Source organism: Glycine soja, chromosome 15, assembly GCF_004193775.1.
Source record: "Glycine soja cultivar W05 chromosome 15, ASM419377v2, whole genome shotgun sequence".
Lineage (NCBI taxonomy): Eukaryota > Viridiplantae > Streptophyta > Magnoliopsida > Fabales > Fabaceae > Glycine > Glycine soja.
In genome coordinates this window covers 14472773-14486984 of record NC_041016.1, presented here as the reverse complement: position 1 = coordinate 14486984, position 14212 = coordinate 14472773, and the positions used below count along the sequence as shown (strand labels likewise).

Sequence of the window (14212 nt, the reverse complement as noted above, 5' to 3'; positions counted from 1 at the left end):
TATTCCATTTGTTTTTCTATTTTTTAAAGTATTTATTATAATACTATACTTAAAATAATTTAAAAAAAATATATAAAAATTAAATTATATTTTGAATAAATAATTATTTTCGTTTATAAATGTATAGAACGCTAATAAATTTATCTATGTCACCTAAGCCTTTTCATCTACGAAACAAAAATAATTATTTATCATTTAATATAATAACTATGTATATTTCACCCATGGTGCATAAAATTTTTAGACCGACCCTAATTCAAAGACTTTTCCTGCATGAGATGTCATCCCCTCCTAAAATTTTAGTATAAAAAAGTATGGTAGAATCTATAACATTTAAGTTAGTATGATTTTAATATGTCATCTAGAATTAAAAAGTGTCAAAGAGGCTCTTAATAACTGAAATTTAGTACTTCGCCAGTTCTCCCCAACTCTTACGCATTTTAAAAGAGCCAAAGTGTCTCTAAAGTCCTAATAGGATCGCTGAAAACTCGTAGGTGATAAATAAATAAAACCACACATTTTCTTAGGTTTTTCTTAGGCGAGTCTGTGAACCAATTATTTATAAAGGTGAACAGTCTAAATGATGTACAACATTCAAATGCAAATATTAAGAGATTAAATCCATTATTCAGTTTTTCCTCAAAAAAATTTAACTTTGGCACACTGTCTATGATTTGTTTGGGATTTGAAACCTATCCCACAATGTGAGCAGTTGCAAAATAACATCACATTAAGAGGGGCCTAAATAGACAGAGAACCAAATCAAAAAGTATGTTTACTTTTCACAGATTCAATTAATATTTAAGTGCAAGAAAATTGAGAATCGTATCAAATAGAACTTATTTTATCACCCAAATGATGAAATACAAAGAAGCTGTCAGTATCTTTCTGCCTTGATTTTTCAGATTTTAAAACAAAGATCAAGCAAGCCAACCACCTCCAATTCAACCAGGATCCAGCTAACCAAAAAAAAAAACATGTTAGCCACAAATATAAAACAAATAGGTACTTCAAGTTAAAGAAGGCATATTGCATATTAACAATAGAAGAGCAGAATATCACTGACTTAGAATTTGTATTAAGTAGAATGTATTTTGAAACATAACTAAACATAATTTGATGTTTGGGATGCCAATAAAAACTACTTTGGAATGTAAACTTACCCCTCAAAAATGATTTGACGCTGCATTTTAGGGTCATGTTGGTCAATTTATATTCAAAGGCCAGCATCCCAAAATTATTTTGGAACTTATGGAGGTGTTTGGTTTGTTGTGTTTTTCATTATGAATTTCAGTAATACCTACAAACATGTCATCTTGTTTTCATTATGTTTTTTGTTTCAAGTTTAGTAAAAGAAATGGTGAAGATAAACATTTATTTGTTTTCACCATCTCCTTCACAAAATTTTGAAAATAAGAATTGAAAAGAAAAAAAAAGATAGCATTCTTATAATTTTAAATGGAAACACATCAACTGAAAATGAAAATGGAAAAATATCCCCTTAAATGTGGATTAGAAATACGAAATAACTAAAAAGAAATTAGGAACTTTATTGAGCAAGTCCCCTATTCCCAGGTCTGAATCAAGTAGATTGCAGATCATAGAGATAGAATGTTTTATGCTCTGTCTCCTCTCAATTCCAGGAAGCTGAGAATTCTGGCCCACTACCCACCACTTTCCAATCTGAACTCTCTCCCCTTGTTCACCACTTTTTATTACCTAATATTCCCTCCTTTCCCCTAACAATTTCAGTTAAGATACTTCTAACTAACAAACTTCATTAACAGAAACTAACAAAGTTTATTACCTACTAATTTGTGGATTTTGGTCATCTATTATTATACTTAACATACACCTTGGTCACTATCATTGAGTTTCCTAAATGTTATTTATGTCCTCTTGGAACATCTGAGAATGGAGATACACAAAGCAATTTATGAGAGGAGAACAGAGGAGATGCCAAACAAAATTTGTGCAAGCAACTTTTCCAAAAAAGAATATATTTTTTGTAGCAATGGCCCTTTCACTTTTTTCTTCTGCAAGATTACGTGATCTGGATGATTAAGTGTTTGCAAAAACAAAATTTCACACATTTTTAGTTGGGCAGGCCTTCAAACCACTTATTTTACCACGAACATGAACAGTCCAAATGATGTCCAAGATTCAAATGCAAATAGTAACCAAAAAACATATTCAATTAGGAGGGCTTTAAAAAAGACAATTGTTCAGCTCTACTCATCCAACAAGCTAAGTTGCAAATAAAATTCCCCCATCCAGAGGCCTAAAGCACTGCAACAAAATAAAAAATTATATTCTCTTGCACACACTCAATTATCACTCAAGTACAAGAAAATTCATGATTGTATCAAAGAGAACTCATTTTATCATCTAACCTAACCAATTAAACACATTGAAGCTGACAGTAACTTCATGCCCTGATTTTTTCATATATTAAAACAAAGAGATCAAGCAAGCAAACCATCTGCAATACAACAACTAGAATAAATTACTTAGATATAACCCACCAAGCACAAGTAGTGTCCGTTAACAGCAATAGAATTGCAATACTGTTTAATCAGTCATCACCAAGAATTTGTACAAGTAGAATGTAACTAACTAAAGTACCCCGGTGCCAGAAGGCTGCTTGCTATGCAAAGATATGGGGGAAGTCATCGTAATATGCAAAGAAGCAGTTTCCAAATTTGAAAAAGTAGAAATGTTCCAATGTCCAGGATGTTAAAAAAACATAGTTGTTGGGTAATTACTCCTCCACACCCCCCCCCTCCCAAAAAAAAAAAATACTACAAGGGTGTGTTTCGTGTTTTCATTTTTGATGTCATCAATAATTCCACCTTATTTAAATTATGTTTCTTGTTTTCAAGTTCCCTAATACTCCATCAAAAACTTTGAAACTAAATTTAAAAAAATGTAATTAAGTGATTGGGTACAAGTCGTTAATCTGCTGAAGTTAAAGTTGAATTGTTCGGATAGTATCCAAGTTCAATCCTTGGTGAAAACAATTCTTGACCAAGCTTTATTTACCTTCTGGTCGAAGGGTTAAGACCAAAAAAATAAAAAATAAAAAGAACGTGACATTGCTAGATATATCCCACAATCATGTTCAAGCTATTGTCGGATATGTGCACATCTCCCAAGTGAGAATTCAAATAACAAAACCCATTCCTCTAGGTTGTGGGGGACTGACCCAAACCCCGATGGTATGTGACATTTCAGTGCATGTTTGGTTTGCAGTTGGAAATGTTGCGGGCGCATTTCAATGCAAATCCAACAGATAAAGGGCAAAAAAGAAGGCAAAAGCAAGGGTAATTACTTTTTCCTCATACGTAATGTTGAAAGTGTTGTGGCGTGGTTCCAATGCAAATCCAATAGATAAAAAACAAAATGAACGCCATTACTTTTGCCTCAAAAGTAAGGATTCCCAAACATGCTCTTACTATAATTACAAACGAAAACAGCGAAAAAGCATTCGAATTTCAACAAAAACAAATAACTCAAGCAGAGGATCTATCTAATCTCACGAAGATCGGACCAAACAAACGGCGGCGTCGTATTGGGAAAGTAGGTACCTGAAGGGGATGGATCAGTGGTGCTGCTGGGCGTGCTGGAGGTGGCGGCGCTCGTGGGGGAGAGCAACGAGGTAGGAGAAGATCATGCCGCCGTAGCAGACATGGAAGATGGGATCGGGGGAGCTGGTTTCAATGTACTTGGCATGGTAATTATCGAAGCCTCTCTGAATCGCCTTCTTGATGTAGTTCAGCGACAGCATCGGCTTCACGTGCTCCGGAACCTCGCTCACCCTCTTCCCCTTGATCTCGTTGTAGAATCTCCTCATCGCCATTGTTGCGAACCAACGAACAAACCCTAGATTATGCGATTGCTTTGCTTTGCCTAATGAAAATGGGGAAATTGGAAATGTTGGGTATGTATGTATGTTGCACGTGACCCGACCCGAATCTGATGCTGCCTCACGTGCCGTTGATGTTAAATATGGGCTTCGGGATTAAACTTTAGGCCCGAAATAATTTTGAGTTTTTTGGCTAATGAAATATATATATATATCCTTTTCCTTTTTTTAAGAATATTTTTAAAAAGATATTCTTCTAATTTATTTCCAATCTCAAATTATTCTTGTTTCTTTCTCGGGGAACAAGTTTTTGCTTACCTCCTTTACGCCTTCACTGCTCATAGTACATCCTAATGACTTCATTATTGTTGACAATGATCAATTATTGGAATGAAAATATAAACACATAGTTAAATGTAAGCTATCTCTACATCTATTGTAAATAATGTAAGTGAGACTTAAGTTGTTACAATCTATCCATGCATGCATATGTTAATTAGGGGTGGGTATATGAGTTTAGATTTGCAGGTCGATTTGTATAATTATAAATAATACTTGAGTTAGTTTATTAAGTTCACGAACTTAATGGATTTTATCCGCATGTTTGCGAGTAGTCCGTATAAAATAATTAATTTTAAAATAAAAATGATACAGATTGAGTATTTGAGCTGAGAGTTGAGACTTCAAACCTTTCAAACCTTCACTTCACTCTGTCACATGCCTCTCCTTTGCCGGTCCTCACTCTGCCACACCTCTCTTTTCCCGACTCTCACTCCGCTGCAAGGCCAGATGCGACATCATTTTCTCTTCCTTGGCTCACACGTGACCTCCCTACCCTAGCCAACGTTGTGCCACACTTCCTTTACCTCGACCAAATACCACATGAGAAGGTCACTTCCTCCTCCTTAACTCGTGCGCATCACCCCTCTCTACGTGTTGCACCTCTCTCTTGCACGTCACACTTCCCATCACATTGTGTCTTTCTCTTGCTTGTGACTGTGTCAAACAACCAAAAACGTATTTTTTTAAGATTATTAATTGAACATGTGGACGGGTCCATTTATCCGCAAACTTGGTGGACCGAAACGAACCTAAAAAAAAGTTAATTTATTTCATAGAACAGATTTACCCAATTCACTTAAAACATGAGTTTCACAGGTGAGGCCTTAAATAGACAAAACCGGCTTGTATACTCACCCCTAATGCTAATGTTTATTCTGATAATCAGTTTCACCAACAACAAAGGTGATATATGAGTTTAATTATATGTACTTGTTTGTGAATAATGTAATCTATTTTTTTTGTTCTTTATTCTTCCAGGCACATTGAATGCTAATGTTGAAAATGAAAAAGTTAATGTTAGAAAAATTACTATTGTAAACTTTTAATAGAAAAAATTAATGGAATTAAATAAAGGATTAAAAAAAGGAAAATTTTGAATAATTTCAGGGACCAAATATCATGAAATTATTTTGGAAGGACTAAAATCAATAGAGATCAACATTTGAAGGACCAAAATTATATTTAACCCTTTTGAATAATTATTTGCATTAATTTAGAAAAAAGCTATCTAAAATTCATTTTATGCCAAAAATAAACATCTGAGTGACATTGAAAGAAGTATAAAAAAGCAAAAATTATTTTAAAATGAATATAAAATAATACACTAAACATATGTAGGTTTAAGTATTTTTTTTTTACTTACAATTATTTTGTATCCATAGCTAAAAGTGTATGTAGGTATAGGTCATTTTCTTCTAGTAACGTCTCTTGTAACATTCATATTCCTTTCATGTATTTAACATACTACAACAATTTTATAAAATAGTAGTGAAAGGTTAGCAATGACATGACTTTAAAATTAACCCAATTAGTGATGACAAAGACATCCTTAAATTAACATGATTTAATAATTTCTTAAAATATTTTTTTAATTGTTAGCAATAGCTTGATTGTCAATAATAAATATTTCATATATATATATATATATATATATTAAGTGATGATTAAGTTGTCACTATTAGAAAATATGTTTTCTACATCGGTTATTTATGACTTTTAACATCGATTTTTGAACCGATGTTGAAAGTACCGACATTGATAGTATTATCGTTAACATCAGTTTTTTAAAAACCGATGTTAACGTAATATTACCAACATCGGTTATATAAATAACTGATGTTGTTAATATGAATTACACCCAAAAAATGTATATTAATGTTGAAAGTTAACATCGATTTTTTACAGAAAACCGATGTTAGCGGCTGTGTTACTATTGACAGTTAACATCGGTTTTTTAAGGAAGCAGATGTTAACTAAATTTAACATCGGTTTTTTGTAAATTAACCGATGTTAACGAATGTGTTACTAATGACAGTTAACATCGGTTTTTTGTAAAAAAAAACCGATGTTAACGAATTTGTTAATGTTGACAGTTAACATCAGTTGTTTGTAAAAAACCGATGTTAACGAATGTGTTACTATTGACAGTTAACATCGGTTTTATCAAACAACTGATATTAACTAACGTTAATATCGATTTTCTGTAAAAAAAATCGATGTTAACAAATATGCTACTATTGACAGTTAACATCGGTTTTTTTCAAAAAACCGATGTTTAACTATCGGTTGTTTGAAAAATCGATGTTAACGAATGTGTTATTATTGACAGTTAACATCAATTTTCTGTAAAAAACCGATGTTAACGAATGTGTTATTATTGACAGTTAACATCGGTTTTCTGTAAAAAATCGATGTTAACGAATGTGTTACTATTGATAGTTAACATCGGTTTTTTCAAAAAACCGATGTTATTGTCAGGAATTTTTTTAAAATAATGTCTCTGTTTTTACAAAAAAACCAAAATTTAACATATAAATTTAAAATCAGACCACACAACACACAACATATATCATTTGCATTCTGCTTTCAAATAGGTTTTAGCAAAAAACTAGCTATCAACAAAGGTTATTCAATGTTAACATGAAACAATAATTGTAAAAAATGTAATGCAAAGTATGTAAACTAATTAAGTAACCTAAAGTTACATAGTTGCCTAATAGCCTATGTTTGATTTCTAACTTTTAGATAATATTGTGTCCACTGGATGCGAAGCGCCTTGAATCTCTCTGCTTCCAATGATCTAACTTCATTAAAATTCTGCATGATCAAATAAAAAAATAAATTAATAATGTAATAAAAATTATAAGAAAGCCAACTTTGTTTGAAATAAACAATTACTGTCTCCAAATTATTCCTGAAAGATCCTAAGATTATCGTGGACATCTAGTGCATCACGTAGTAGCCACATTCAGTGATTCCGTTTTGTCTATTACACTAAATACATAATGAAATTTGGATATTAATTAAACGTTAACTACAATTAGTGTACACACACATAAAATATATATAAGTAGAACTTTTATTTAAATCACGTACCTTAACAACAATCCACCTAGCAGCAGCCTTGGATTTAGGTTGTGGAGTGCCATCAAGTCCTTTCAAAGCACTAGTATTGAATATGAGGAACATTAAAATATTGATGTTGTTGAGTTATGCCAATGAAAATGTATTGTAAACAATACTGACCTGTCAATTATTCCCTTAAGGTAGTTGTCTAGCCTATTATGTAAAGAACAAAATCAGACAACTAGGTTTTCCTTAGGCAGAATGACGACCATTTGTCAGTGTCCGCTGCAGCAGAGAAGAATATGGGTTATTGTAGTATAGATTATTTAAATTCAATTGTTGTGTTTGACTTACCCATTCAGGTAGGCTCCAAGGTAAACATTTCGTTTTGAACTCTGTATCCAACTCTTGATGTAACTTTCGGATTCAAATTGTGATTGCCCAGATCTCTGAATGGACCATGGCTCAAGGAATCTATACACATCAGAATTCCCCGCTCGCACACTTGTCTCAGTTAGATGGTTGTGTTGTTAAGCCAAAGTTAATTATGTATGAATTTAAAACAATTACTTTGGTAATTAACAGTAATCTAAAATGACTTACAGAATCCACAACTGTATAACAGATATGCTGAGACATTGACCACCGTATGTAATTTCAGAGAGATCTTCGTGCTTTATATACAACAGGAAGTTTTGATTAAACACCCCGAATATGGTAGCATCCCACATAACCTGGAGAGGCTTCAAAAACAGTTGTGGGATGATCAATGTCATCAGGTACAGGGGATCATCGACCTCTTCATCCGGGCTTTCTGGAGATTTTGTTGTAGACACAGCTGCCTGTTGATCAAACATAGTTAATTAGTAAGTTTTGATTACATTGAACAAATTAATTGAAAAAAATAAACATATAATCAGAGTAAAATACCTGTTCTGATAAACGCTTCACAAGATGTGTTGGCTAAACAAGGAAGGTGTTAAGTGCTTGCCCCACTAAGGTAACCTCGTCAGTGGGTACAAGAACGAGAGCCTCTGCATCTTTAACCTCCTCAACACCAACCTTGACTTGGCCATGCAACAAAGGGATGTTGTGAAATGTTGTGGATCCCTCATAAAGTCTTCCTAAGGCAACCAGGCGGGAAGGATTTTCTTCAATGTATAGCCCGCATTTGTCTGAGTCACTTATCCCTGAATCGTTCCCTAAGGGAGCAACACAACTCTCCTTTGTGCTGACACGAGGACCTGAGGGACCAACCTCTGGCTCTGGAGGTAGTGCAAGTCCTTGTGATTGCATCTGAGACTAAAACTGGGACTGCATCTGGCTGAAGGATGTCATCATCTTTCGAGTCATTTTTTCTGTGATTGACTCCTCCAGTTGGTCTCTGATTTGTTGGATCAGCTGTTCTAGGTCTTCAGGAGGCATGGAGGAAGAACTGCAGGATGTTCGTAAAGCCGATCCAAAGTATTGCTTTATGGTGACACCGGCTCCAATATCACGAACACGACCAGAGTGCTCTAGTCGCCCAATGGCAGCAGTCAGGATATCCTGACGTCCATAGGGGACGAACGATCCCTGTGACGCCTGCTCGTCCAAAGAATCTTGTACCGAACACATATTTGTCCAAGGAATTCACAAAATACATAAAGATAATTACAATTATTAATTAAAAATGACTTACAATCCTGTCAGCTATTTCCTTTGCTGCCTCAGACGTCATCTGTCCAGTTTTCTTCGTGTAGGCCATCTTCCATTTCACGTGACATCTGATGGGAGAATGAAACAACAGCTACTGACAACTAAGCAACAATTGAAACTAAGGATAAAAATTAAATATTACAAATTAAAAACTATTTATTTTTTTTAAAAAGACTAAAATAAAAAATCGAATAATTACACCACCGATACATGTATACTATTTACTCTTAAAGATCTAATCACTTCACCCCTCACTATCTTTTTTACAACATCTTACCAATAGAAAAAACTACCACTAGTGACACTCTTTTATTTTGGATCACTCTATTTGCACAGCTGGTTTAACCATGACAATGACACCTAGTCTTATAATGTCTCTAGTTAGTCTGTACTATCATCACGACAGAGTTAATCAATCTCAATTAAATCTAGAAGAAGTATTGGCTTTATAATATAATAGTATTGAAGATATTTTCCCCTTTATTATATTGAGATGAAAAAATCGATATCAAGCATTCATATGATATAATTATGGTTCAATAGTTGAAAGAAGATGCTCAGAAGGTCCAATTGTAAAGGACGTGGTTTGATTTGGTCTCTGTATTAACTAATTTCTAATATAATTTGCTGGTACCAAGACTCTAAATTCCTTCCCTCCCCCAAACACCACAACCGCATTAAAAAAAAAACTGGTTTAAAAAGGTACCAAGTCAGCCACAATTGAATCCATCCTTAGAATAAATTAAAAGCCAATTGGCTATTCAAAAACACAAGTGTTGTGGCGCACAAAGACTACATGAAAAGAAAGTATAACTAACCAGGATCACATTGGTTGTAGAAATCTTCAGCATCTGCAACAACATTACCAAGAAGAAAAAGCGCATGAGTATGGAAAAGCTTCCAAAACCTTCTAGCATATAAATTGTAAAAGATAAACAAATACAGAAGGTTGAATGTCACATTCAAGCGTTGAAAATGAATATAGATATTAAGGGCTTGTTTGATTTTCTTCTCAATTTTTCTTATAAAAACTGATTTTTAAAACAATTTCACAGTACTCAACAATCTATTTCTCATCCAATATGTAATAAGTTTCGAAAGTTGTTTCCAAAACCAGTGTTTTAAAAACCAAAAATAGTTGGAAGTTGTTTTCTCATCCTCTTCTATTTTCTTCAAATGCTCAGGGGAAAACGCTTAGAAAACAGAAATGTGCTCAAGGAGGGACAAAAACTTTCAAATGTGCTCAGGAGACAAAAACAAATTTTATAAAACACAAAACTGTTTTTGAAAACAGTAAACAAACAAAGCCTAATAATCAGGAAATAAAAGAAACGGACAAAAATATCACAAAACCCCCCACATTATGTGCTAAGCAAACCCGAGTTAAGCACACTGAAAGGAAGAAACACGTGAAAATTGCTTACAAAGCACAAATCATAACATAATAAACGAAACTTCTCCCCAACATTTAAAGTTCAAAAAAACAAGAAGCTCTCAACATTTTAAAACCGAAACTTACTTACATGACCTGAACCCTAAGTTTAGAAAAGAGCGATCGAAATAGAGAGAAAATGAGCATAGCAAAGAGTTTCGTTTCAACTAAAACCCTAAGGAAGAGCCAGATCGAAAAAATCGTTGAGGGAACTTACTTGCACCGCGACTAGGAAGCAGAGGGGTGTTGTGTTTGAAAGGGTTGAGCGTAAACACACACACTCCCTCCTTGTTGTAAAGAGAGAGAGAAGGAAGCGGGAAGCCAAAAATTGAGTGTGGAGTGAAGTGATGGAAGGGATGCCCCTCAAATTAATTGCAATGTTTATACGTACAAAATGTTATCAAAATTAATTTTTCTGAATCTCTCTGTGTAGTGAAAGAAATTTTGATGGAAGGGATGCCCCTCAAATTAATTTTTTCCATATCTCTCTGTGTAGTGAACGAAACATATCTCTCTGTGTATTATTATTATATAAAACACTTAGTTTATGCATAATTAATTTTTTCCGTTAAAATAATTAAATAAAATTCAATACAAAATTAAAATTATCATTAATCAAAATAAATTCATATTTATTTTTTATTTAAAATCAATCATGATTAATATGAAGGACGAAATAAAAACAATTAAAAATTTGGAAACGAAAAATTCAATCATGTATTATATTTAATGAAACGATTGAATTTATTGTTTTTTTAAACCATGTATTATGAATTTAAATGCTAGATAAAAAAATAATAGGGATATATTTTGTAATTTTTAAATTATTTTAAAAATTAAAAACTAGTTTTTTTATGTAAACTTTATAATAAAAAAAACATTGTTCTATTCTTTTTAAGTGGTATACCTAATACAAATACTTAAAAATAATTTGGTATAAATAAACAGTATACCGTCTATACAAAAATATTCATTCTAAATAAATAAAAAAGAATATATAAATACTCATTCATAAATAAATAAATAAATTTATAAAATATTTTGACCATCCATGTTTTTATATTTTTTTATAAATGCATATTTCTCCAAAATTAATTTAAGTAACATATCTTAGAAAAACACGTAGATTTGGTATGAATTAAATATATTTCAGAAATTAATTTTCAAAATTTATTTGAATTCATTCATTGAGGATCTAAGTTTTGCCGCACATTTCACTTAAAACACAAATAAGAAAAGGAAATATTGACGGTGCATTTTTGTGTAAGATCTAACAACTTCATCCTAGTTTTTTAGACGGAAGAAAATTTTTAAATAAAAAGTTTGAATTAAAAATAATTTGTTTTTTCAAATTAATTATTACTAACTTTTTTTTCTTTATTTTGCCATTATTTAAAAATACATTATTATTTATATTTTCTTTCTTCCTTTTTTTTCTTCACACCCTTGCAACTCTTAAAAAAAATTTGAGTTATCACCAATTCACCATAACTTGGAAACTTAAATAATTATTTTTAAGCAGCGGATCCACCCTAACTCCAAGAAATTATGAAAAGTGGAAAAAAAAATGAATGAAACTCAGTAGTGAAACAAAATTTTAACACAAGTTAATAATAAAATTCAATATATATTTTTTTATCTAATGCAAAACGACCTAAGAACATCTATTGTGTTGAATTGCTTGCTTATTGAGTTGTTGAAATAATTTTTTAATGGGTCATACACATTAAGCTACACTTAAAATCTTTTACTATTTCTCTTTTTTTTTTAAAGCAAACTATTATGTTCTCTAATAACATACAATCGTGAGTTTCTTAAATAATAGGTCTAGTTGAAATTATTTATTGAAAAATAATTTTAAATATTAGAGAAATAGACCTCATAAATAATTAAAAATAACATGTGATAGTCTCAATGTTTATCATAACATCATTTTGTCAAACAAATAAAGTTGACGGTAAAATCTAAAGATAAAGAAAAGTTTGAAGACTTTGACAAGCCAAATGTTTGTTCAAATATTAAAATTAGAATTTTAAAAAAATAGACTGAAAATAATTAATCCAAAATATTTTTTCTTTGTTTCTTCTTTCCTAAATGAGTATTAAAATATATTTAATTGAGTATTAAAATAACTTTTGACAAAAAAAAATTCATCACTATTTAAATATAATTCTTTTTCTTTGTTTCTTCTTTTCTAAATAATTTTTTTATTAAATTTATTAACAAAAAATTCACATAATTAACAAATGAGGTTATAAATAAAAAAAAATGACAAATGTAATAAAAATAAATTACATGTGGATTATAATTAACTCTAAATTTAAAGACTTAAAACATAATTTTCGTGTCTCATGAAAATATTTTTATTTTTGGTCTAAAAAATTTGTTTAAAAATAATGAAAATATCATTTTTTTTAAATCCTACAAATATATGAGATAACTATAATTATTTAAATTAAACCAGTGTAACATATATTTTCAATGAATCAAATTAATATATACAAATATTTTAATTTATTTTTAATTTAAAGATAATACGATAATATAAATATAGTAGGATTTCATAGAATTTTTAATCAATATTCTCCATTTACCTTTTTATGAATAAAAAAAAATTATTTTTATAATAATTAAATCAAAATATATTAGTAATAAATTTTAATTTTTTTATGATATAATTGTTTTTACCAACATTCTATAAAAATTCTATAAAAGTTAAACTCTATTATTAAAAACAGTTTTTTCTTTTATTTTCAAATTAACTAATATCAAATAATTTATATAAATGTGTGTTATATTTAAATGATAATAATGAAATAATAAAATTAAAATTACGAAATTCATTTTAAAAATTTAGTTTAATTTTTAAATGTTTACCTTTTGAATTTATTATTGTTTATTAATTATTATATTTTTAAATTAAAATATAATTAATAATGCAATATATAATTTTTTTTAAAATAGATAAATAATTAAAAAAAAGTTTATATTAACATCAGTTTTCAAAAAAACCGATGTTAACATATCATACGTTAACATCGGTTTTTCAAAAACCGATGTTAACGTGTATGCATTAACATCGGTTTTTTGGAAAATCAATGTTAAGAAAGATACTTTATTTACAAATATGTCACCGCGTTTAACTTAACATCGGTTTTGTCCAAAATCGATGTTAATAAGTCCATGTTAAAACTACTTTTTGTAGTAGTGTGTCACTAATATTTCATTTACTAATACATTGTAATACATGACTTACTACATGTATCACTATCACATACATCACTAGTCACACACTCAAGCCCAAAAATTAGGATATTACAACTATCATTAAAACCTTTCTCTCAAAAGAAGCTTGGACTTAACCAGATATGCACTTAGAACCCTATCTTAGCAAAAAGATTAGATGAAGTTGGGATGATAAACCAACTTGGTGCTAAGAGATGGAAACTCAACAAGGAAGCATGATTGTCTCATGAGGAAAGCACGAAGACTCCTTGTACATCATGTAGAGAAAGTTGTGTAAATGAGAGATGTGTGTTGTTCAAGATGAAGCAAACCTCAAATGATGAAAGAAAAAATGACCTATACTTAAGGAAGAACATGTCATGTGGAAGAGACTCACTGGAGGAGGATATTATTAGAAAAATAAAGAAGTTGGTGGTAGATTCATATAGGAATCCTTATGTCAAAAGTCTTTTTGGCTATGTGAAGGTTAGGTGACATGTCTTGATGTTAAGTAATGATGATACAAGTACAATTAGTATCACCATTGAATATTTATTGGATGAGAAGAAATTGAAGTTAGAAAA

The 14212-nt window shown here is 30.9% G+C and overlaps 1 protein-coding gene and 1 long non-coding RNA gene across 2 annotated transcripts; both read right to left on the bottom strand.

Moving 5' to 3' along the window:
- Positions 1-607: 607 nt before the first annotated feature.
- LOC114388622 lies at positions 608-3931 on the bottom strand. Its single transcript, XM_028349203.1, has 2 exons — positions 3588-3931; positions 608-959 (listed from the first exon to the last, which is right to left on the bottom strand). The coding sequence occupies exon 1, from the start codon at positions 3857-3859 to the stop codon at positions 3602-3604; it is 258 nt and encodes an 85-aa protein (XP_028205004.1). The 5' UTR covers positions 3860-3931; the 3' UTR covers positions 608-959; positions 3588-3601.
- Positions 3932-7376: 3445 nt separating this feature from the next.
- Positions 7377-9194, bottom strand: LOC114386331. Its single transcript, XR_003661057.1, has 3 exons — positions 8204-9194; positions 7628-8115; positions 7377-7558 (listed from the first exon to the last, which is right to left on the bottom strand). It is a non-coding gene; the product is annotated as an uncharacterized LOC114386331 (long non-coding RNA).
- Between the last annotated feature and the right edge of the window lie 5018 nt (positions 9195-14212).